Raw genomic sequence first — 8,987 nt, 5'->3', positions numbered from 1 at the left:
TGTTTTAAATTCCAATTTGTTGTGGCTAACGTTGGCTAGGTGGCTAATGCTAACATTAGCGAGGTGGCTAACAGTTAGGTTAGGGGATAGGGGTTAAGGTTAGGGCAAATGTTAGCTAACATGTTAAGTAGTTGCAAAGTTGCTAAAGCTGCACGTGATGAGATTCAAACACGCAACCTTCGGGTTGCTAGATGTTCGTGTTATACATTATCCCCGACCAACCACCATACTTTCATTTTTGCCTTTCATAACCTTCTGTAACCATTCTAAACGTAACATATCATACTAATTTGAGGATTCTGGATTTCCATTTTAGTCATTTAGCAGACGCTCTTATCCAGAGTGACTTACAGTTAGTGAGTGCATACATTTTTCATACTGGCCCCCCGTGGGAATCGAACCCACAACCCTGGCGTTGCAAGTGCCATGCTCTACCAACTGAGCTACAGGAGGCCCTTTACATTTACTATGTTACGTCTAGTCTATGAGATCAGGCTTTAAGATCAGGTCAGGAGGGACCTCTGTAGCTCAGTTGGTAGAGCATGGTGCTTGCAACACCGGGACCACCCATACGTAAAAAATGTATGCATGCATGACTAAGACACTTTGGATAAAAGTCTTCTAAATGGCCTATATTCTATTATTATTATTATTATTATTATTATTATTATTATTATTATTATATTACCTCAACAATGACATTGGGATCAAATCTCCTATATGAATCTCTCCACCGTGTTGAGTGGTGGGTTTGGAACTGGGCCCAGGACAGTCAGTGTGGCTGAATCACTTTGACCACTCGATCACTCGATAAAGGGCTCAAGGGCCAAGTGTTCGGTTTGAAATTCAGCCAGTGTTGGGACAGTGCTGAGTGGTGGGTCTGGAACTGGGCCATGTTTTATATGAGTCTCTCCATTGGCGGCGGCTGGGCTATGTTCCACATCTCTACGCGGGATCCCTCCTTCTCCTGTCGGCTGGGGCTGTAGGTACCGTGGGTGGCCCTACGGTTCAGCGCCACCACCAGGCCCACAGAGGTACTGACCAGGGCCAGTAGCAGCACCACTGACACCAGACTGACTGACAGCAACAGGTCAGCAGTCAGACCCTTAGAGGTCAACTGGAGGGGTAGAAGGGGGGAGGATGTGGGAGGAAGAGGAGGAGGAGGGGGAGGGGGAGGACAGGGGTGGAGGTGGGAGGAAGAGGAGGAGGAGGAGGAGGAGGGGGGGGGACGTGGGAGGAATAGGAGGAGGAGGAGGAGGGGGAGGACAGGGGTGGAGGTGGGAGGAAGAGGAGGAGGAGTGGGGAGGACAAGGGTGGAGGTGGGAGGAGGAAGAGGAGGAGGGGGGAGGACAGGGGTGGAGGTGGGAGGAGGAAGAGGAGGAGTGGGGAGGACAAGGGTGGAGGTGGGAGGAATAGGAGGAGGAGGAGGACGAGGTGGGAGGACAGGGGTGGAGGTGGGAGGAGGGAGGAAGAGGAGGAGGAGGAGGAGGGGGGAGGACAGAGGTGGGAGGAAGAGGAGGAGGGGGGAGGACAGGGGTGGAGGTGGGAGGAAGAGGAGGAGGGGGGAGGACAGGGGTGGAGGTGGGAGGAAGAGGAGGAGGAGGGAGGAAGAGGAAGGAAGAGGTGGGAGGAGGAGGTGGGAGGACAAGGAGGGGGGAGGAGGAGGTGGGAGGAGGAGGGGAGAAGGGGGGAGGACAGGGGTGGAGGTGGGAGGAGGAGGGGAGAAGGGGGGAGGACAGGGGTGGAGGTGGGAGGAGGAGGGGAGAAGGGGGGAGGACAGGGGTGGAGGTGGGAGGAAGAGGAGGAGGGGGAGAAGGGGGGAGGACAGGGGTGGAGGTGGGAGGAGGAGGGGAGAAGGGGGGAGGACAGGGGTGGAGGTGGGAGGAAGAGGAGGAGGAGGAAGAGGAGGAGGGGGGAGGACAGGGGTGGAGGTGGGAGGAGGAGGGGAGAAGGGGGGAGGACAGGGGTGGAGGTGGGAGGAGGAGGGGAGAAGGGGGGAGGACAGGGGTGGAGGTGGGAGGAGGAGGGGAGAAGGGGGGAGGACAGGGGTGGAGGTGGGAGGAGGAGGGGAGAAGGGGGGAGGACAGGGGTGGAGGTGGGAGGAGGAGGGGAGAAGGGGGGAGGACAGGGGTGGAGGTGGGAGGAAGAGGAGGAGGAGGAGGAGGAGGGGAGAAGGGGGGAGGACAGGGGTGGAGGTGGGAGGAGGAGGGGAGAAGGGGGGAGGACAGGGGTGGAGGTGGGAGGAAGAGGAGGAGGAGGAAGAGGAGGAGGGGGGAGGACAGGGGTGGAGGTGGGAGGAGGAGGGGAGAAGGGGGGAGGACAGGGGTGGAGGTGGGAGGAGGGGAGAAGGGGGGAGGACAGGGGTGGAGGTGGGAGGAAGAGGAGGAGGAGGAAGAGGAGGAGGGGGGAGGACAGGGGTGGAGGTGGGAGGAAGAGGAGGAGGAGGAGAGGGGGGTTAGTACAAGTACACTACAAACTGGGAAACAGGAAAAACATGAACATCAATAAATAGGTAGTAAAGTACACTGGCAGCATGATTAACAAACTGGTCAGACCAGAGGGAAGAAACACACAAACTCTGTCTTTAATCTCTCTCTCCATTTCGCAAACACACACATGCTTATTCGCACACACACAAGGCGCTCCGGTTCCAAGCTCTGTGCGAGCATCATGGTGGATCTGTTCCCCAGCCAGGAGGCAGTAGAGTTGAGATCAGGGATTGAAAGAGGCTGGGTAGGCTGGACAGGACCAGGACGAGGCTGCACAGGACACTGGAGTCTCTGAGGGGTGAACCCCCTCTCCATCTGCCGCTGCTCATGGATTTTTTCTATGGCTAACACCAGCACCAGTAACAGGATTATCGTCATGCCAACCACACAGGGTGCCAGCACCGCCGCCCTGTGCGAGCCGTCTGGAGCATGCTCCGTCTGAGGAGAATCACACACACGCAGGGTCGCGTCAACTCAGCTCAGACACAGAGAAACACACACACCGTGTCAACACAATCCAAACACACATCACAGACAACTGTTGCCAGGGCTGCTCAAACAACACACAATCACAGCATTTTCCCAATGGAAGTGAAATCATCACTGTTCTTGACACAGTGATTCACAGTACTTTGTATGTTGTGTATCTGATTATTTTGACTAAGTGAAGGACTGTATGTTCCATCTCACTGAACCACTGCTGTCAGAATGCACTTACATGTGTCATATTGGAGCCAAGCTGAGGTGATGCTGGGAGATTTGACCCGTTAACCAAGTCAACTGTCACTTCACACAGAAAAAGAGGGAGCAACATGCCCTTGTGATGTCACAGAAAAACTCCTTAAAACAAACACCACCACGAAACCCTGAAATAAAGCTACACGAATGCCTTGTTTAAACAGTTATTGGTTGTTTGTTTACCTGTCAGAAGAGAAGAGTTGACTCTCAGAGTGATCACGTGACACAGAGTACCCAGACACAGAGAACTCCACAGCCACCACGGCTCTTCATCAGTCACAGCCAGACAGGTCCAGGACTCTACTCCTAACCAGTTTCTGTAGCAGAGCACGGACACACACAGTCTGTCCTACTACAGCTACACAGTGGACAGCTCAGAACCTAGGTGTCAGAGAGAGCTGTGTCCTGTGATGTCTGTGTGTGTTCTGCTGAGTTCTATGTGTGTGACTGTATGAATGATCGTGTCTGCCAGTTAAGCTGCCCAATGTGCATTTCTGTGAAACAGTCCCAACCTGCTGGAATGTCACCAGATCTCTGCGGAGTTGCACTTTCAGATGAGTCTCTCTCTCTCTCTCTCTCTCTCTCTCTCTCTCTCTCTCTCTCTCTCTCTCTCTCTCTCTCTCTCTCTCTCTCTCTCTCTCTCTCTCTCTCTCTCTCTCTCTCTCTCTCTCTCTGTCTCTCTCTCTCTCTCTCTCTCTCTCTCTCTCTCTCTCTCTCTCTCTCTCTCTCTCTCTCTCTCTCTCTCTCTCTCTCTCTCTCTCTCTCTCTCTCTACTTTCTCTCTCTCTCTCTCTCTCTCTCTCTCTCTCCTCTCTCTCTCTCTCATCTCTCTCTCTCTCTCTCTCTCTCTCCTCTCTCTCTCTCTCTCTCTACATTGCCAAGCAAGTATAATAAAACAAAAACCAACAAAGGAAATTAAACAATACAAAGAAGAAAACAGACAATTAACAGTAAACATTAAACACACACAGTTTCAAAGAATAACAACGTTAAAAATATGATATTAGTGTTACAAAATGTAGTATAACGTTTAAAATATGATATTATTAGTTGTTACAAAAAGTAGTATAACGTTTTAAATGTTACATAAGCTATGTGTTGTGACAATGTGCAAATAGTCAAATGTACGAATGACGGGGGGGGGGGGGGGGAAATGAATAGGCAGATAAATCTAGGTTATTTTTAATTGGTGTTTCTGACCCATTGGTTGACCTTTTCCTTGTGGCAACAGGTCACACATTTTGCTGCTGGGATTGCACACTGCGATATTTCGCTTAATAGATACAGGAGTTTGTCAAATTGTAATTTGTGTTCAAATTATTTTGGGGTTTGTGGGAAATATGTGTCCCGTATGTGGTCGTACATTTGGCAGGAGGTTAGAAGTGCAGCTCAGTTTCACTCATTTTGTGGGCAGTGTGGCACATAGCCTGTCTTCTCTTGTGAGCAGGTCAACCTACGGTAACCTCTCTCAATAGCAAGGCTAAGCTCACTGAGTCTGCACATAGTCAAGGCGTTCCTTAATTTTGGGTCAGTCACAGTGGTCAGGTATTCTGCCACTGTGTACTCTCTGTTTAGGGCCAGGTAGCATTACAATTTGCTCCGTTTTTTGGTTGATTCTTTCCAATGTGTCAAGTAGTTCTCCTTTAGATTTCTCATAATTTGGTTGGGTCCAATTGTGTTGCTGTCCTGGGGCTCTGTGGGGTCTGTTTGTATTCGTGAACAGAGCCCCAGAACCACGTCTCTTTTCTGGATTTTGATCATTAGTTGGTATAGTCCTAATTCTGCTCTGCATGCATTATTTGGGGTTTTGCATTGTACTCTGAGGATATTTTGGGTGAATTCTGCATGCAGAGTCTCAGTTGGGTGTTTGTCCCATTTTGTGAATTATTGGTTGGTGACTGGACCCCAGACCTCACAACCATAAAGGGCAATGGGTTCTATACTGATTGGAGTATTTTTTGCCAGATCCTAATTGGTTAGTCAAATGTTATGTTCCTTTTGATGTCATAGAAGGCCCTTCTTGTCTTGTCTCTCATTGGGGTGATCAGACCTTGGTTCCAAATATTGGGGAAGATGCCAGATCTGAGGATAATATTGAAGTTGTTGTACTAGAATTTGTTGTGTGCGTGTGTGTGTGTGTGTGTGTGTGTGTGTGTGTTCCACCACCAACGTTCTTTGAGTTGGTATCTTAGGATCTAACAGAATAAGAAATGGAGCAACCTCATTGTCTCTCTGGGTGGGAGAGGAGGCTTTGAAATAGAGGTCTTCTCAGACCCCAGAATTTCGATCCGAACCGAATTGGATCCATTAAATTCCTACCCGACCCCAACAGGATACAGCCATTTAAAAAAAGATTTACACTACCATTCAAAGGTTTGGGGGTCACTTAGAAATGTCTTTGTTTTCGAAAGTAAAGCCATTTTTTTGTCCATTAAAATAACATAAAAATGGATCAGAAATACAGTGTAGATATTGTTAATGTTGTAAATGGCTATTCTAGCTGGAAACGGCTGATTGTGTAGCTCAGTTGGGAGAGCATGGCGTTTGCAACGCCAGGGTTGTGGGTTCGTTTCCCACGGGGGACCAGTATGAAAAAAAAATGTATGCACTCACTAACTGTAAGTCGCTCTGGATAAGAGTGTCTGCTAAATGACTAAAATGTAAAATGAATATCTACATAGGCGTACAGAGGCCCATTATCAGCAACCATCAGTCCTGTGTTCCAATGGCACGTTGTGTTTGCTAATCCAAGTTTATAATTTTAAAAGGCTAATTGATAATTAGAAAACCCTTTTGCAATTATGTTAGCACAGCTGGAAACTGTTGTGCTGATTAAAAAAGCAATAAAACTGGCCTTCTTGAGACTAGTTGAGTACAGTGGGGGAAAAAAGTATTTAGTCAGCCACCAATTGTGCAAGTTCTCCCACTTAAAAAGATGAGAGAGGCCTGTAATTTTCATCATAGGTACACATCAACTATGACAGACAAATTGAGAAAAAAAATTCCTGAAAATCACATTGTAGGATTTTTAATGAATTTATTTGCAAATTATGGTGGAAAATAAGTATTTGGTCAATAACAAACAAGCAAGATTTCTGGCTCTCACAGACCTGTAACTTCTTATTTAAGAGGCTCCTCTGTCCACTCGTTACCTGTATTAATGGCACCTGTTTGAACTTGTTATCAGTATAAAAGACACCTGTCCACAACCTCAAACAGTCACACTCCAAACTCCACTATGGCCAAGACCAAAGAGCTGTCAAAGGACACCAGAAACAAAATTGTAGACCTGCACCAGGCTGGGAAGACTGAATCTGCAATAGGTAAGCAGCTTGGTTTGAAGAAATCAACTGTGGGAGCAATTATTAGGAAATGGAAGACATACAAGACCACTGATAATCTCCCTCGATCTGGGGCTCCACGCAAGATCTCACCCCGTGGGGTCAAAATGATCACAAGAACGGTGAGCAAAAATCCCAGAACCACACGGGGGGACCTAGTGAATGACCTGGCAGAGAGCTGGGACCAAAGTAACAAAGCCTACCATCAGTAACACACTACGCCGCCAGGGACTCAAATCCTGCAGTGCCAGACGTGTCCCCCTGCTTAAGCCAGTACATGTCCAGGCCCGTCTGAAGTTTGCTAGAGTGCATTTGGATGATCCAGAAGAGGATTGGGAGAATGTCATATGGTCAGATGAAACCAAAATATAACTTTTTGGTAAAAACTCAACTCGTCGTGTTTGGAGGACAAAGAATGCTGAGTTGCATCCAAAGAACACCATACCTACTGTGAAGCATGGGGGTGGAAACATCATGCTTTGGGGCTGTTTTTCTGCAAAGGGACCAGGACGACTGATCCGTGTAAAGCAGGGGTGTCAAACGTCCGGCCCGCGGGCCGGATCAGGCCCGCAAACGGGTTTAATCCGGCCCGCGAGATGATAAAAATAAATAAAAATAAAAATAATAATAATAATAATTTTGTAAAGTATTAAAATGCGCTGCAATTTTTCAATAAAAGAAACTGCTGTTCCAATTGCGTCCACCGGAATGGCGCAATAGCAATTGTGTTAAGCAAGCAAACTGTTTATACCGGGGCAGAGCAAGTAGGTCAAGCACGTGCAGCCAATGAGCTACTTTGTTTTGCCCGCAATATTTATTACGGCTTCTACTTTTAACATTATGTGCTTTGGCACCCTCATTGCCCCAATATGTCTCTGTCAAAAAAGAGAAAAGTGGACGCAGAGTGCAGAGTGTTCCAAGAAAAATGGTCATCCTATTTATTCACGGAATTGAATGGGAAAGCTGTATGTTTGGTGTGTTCAGAGCATGTTACAGTGCTGAAAGAATATAACCTTCGTCGCCACTATGTGAGTCTTCATGCCGACAAATATGACAACTTTCAAGGACAGCGGAGATGAGAGAAGGTGAATGAACTGTTGGCGGGTCTGAAGAAACAGCAGTCTGTGTTTACTCACAGCCAAGACATCAGTGACGCTGCAGTGAAAGCTAGCTACCTCATTGCTAATGAAATCGCAGTGGCTTCAAAACCATTTAGTGAGGGTGAATTTGTAAAAGAAAAACATGCATGATGAAGGCAGCGGAGATTGTGTGCCCTGAAAAGCGGCAGGCTTTTGCAAATATCAGCCTGACAAGAAACACAGTTGCAGACAGGATTTCCGATCTTTCAGTGGATTTGGACAGCCAGTTGAAGCAAAAAGTAAAGTCATTTATTGCCTTTTCGTTTGCAATTGATGAAAGCACGGACATTACAGATGTTGCACAACTGGCTATTTTCATCCGCGGAGTTGATGACACATTGACCGTCACCGAGGAGTTCGTGGAGTTGGTGCCGATGACAGATACAACGACAGCAGCTGATATTTTTACCGCACTCGTCGGCGCGCTGGACAGGGTCGGAGTGGACTGGTCCCGCACTGTCAGCCTGGCTACAGATAGTGCGCCCTCAATGATCGGGAAAAAAGCAGGCGTTGTGACAAAGTTCAGAGAGAAAGTGCAATCTGCAAATGGAGGACGTGATTTTTTGACTTTTCACTGTATTTTGCACCAGGAGGCTTTGTGTTGCAAGTCATTAAAGATGGATAACGTCATGAAGGTGGTCATCCAAACTGTTAATTTCATCCGATCCAGAAGCCTGAATCACCGTCAGTTTGACAGCCTTCTCAGAGAGAAAGACCACATCTATGGCCTGCCATACCACACTGAGGTAAGATGGTTAAGCCGAGGTGCTGTGCTGAGGCGTTTCTTTGATTTACGAGAAGAAATTGAACAGTTCATGGAAGAAAAGGGCAAACCAGTGTTAGAATTTCATTCCGCAGAATGGATGCAGGACCTTGCATTTATGGTGGATGTTACAGAGCACCTGAATAACTTGAACAAACAGCTGCAAGGGCGCAACAAAGTTGTCACGCAGTATTATGACAGCATACGTTCTTTCAAGTTGAAGCTGTCATTGTGGGAGACGCAACTTGCCGGTGGTGATGCAGCTCACTTCCCCTGTCTGAAAAATGTGTGCGCGACCCAACATGTGGCAGACATGAAGCGGTTCAAAGATAAAATAACGGGACTGTTACGGGAGTTTGAGCAACGCTTTCAGATTTATGTTTATATGTTTTTATGTTGATGTGCTATTGTTTTTAATTGATTTTATTTTATTTGTATATTTAACCTATTCTTGACTCTGTGGTTCTTGCACTTGTTTGGGGAACAGGATTTCATTATTTGTATCTACATTTCTGCCT

General features: G+C 47.5%; 1 protein-coding gene across 1 annotated transcript in view; it reads right to left on the bottom strand.

The window, feature by feature from the left end:
• Positions 1 to 898: 898 nt before the first annotated feature.
• Positions 899 to 8,987, bottom strand: part of crb1 (crumbs cell polarity complex component 1) — a gene marked incomplete at both ends in the record, with an annotated part of 50,394 nt that continues 42,305 nt past the window's right edge. Inside the window, one exon of the mRNA XM_084163674.1 lies at positions 899 to 1,117. Within this exon, the coding sequence (XP_084019800.1) occupies positions 899 to 1,117 (219 nt within the window). The remainder of the gene's footprint in view (positions 1,118 to 8,987) is intronic.

The sequence above is a fragment of the Coregonus lavaretus genome (assembly GCF_964263955.1).
Source record: "Coregonus lavaretus genome assembly, chromosome: 6".
NCBI classification, from domain to species: Eukaryota; Metazoa; Chordata; class Actinopteri; order Salmoniformes; family Salmonidae; genus Coregonus; species Coregonus lavaretus.
The sequence above is the reverse complement of the archived record's forward strand: the minus strand, read 5'-3'. Positions and strand labels throughout refer to the sequence as shown.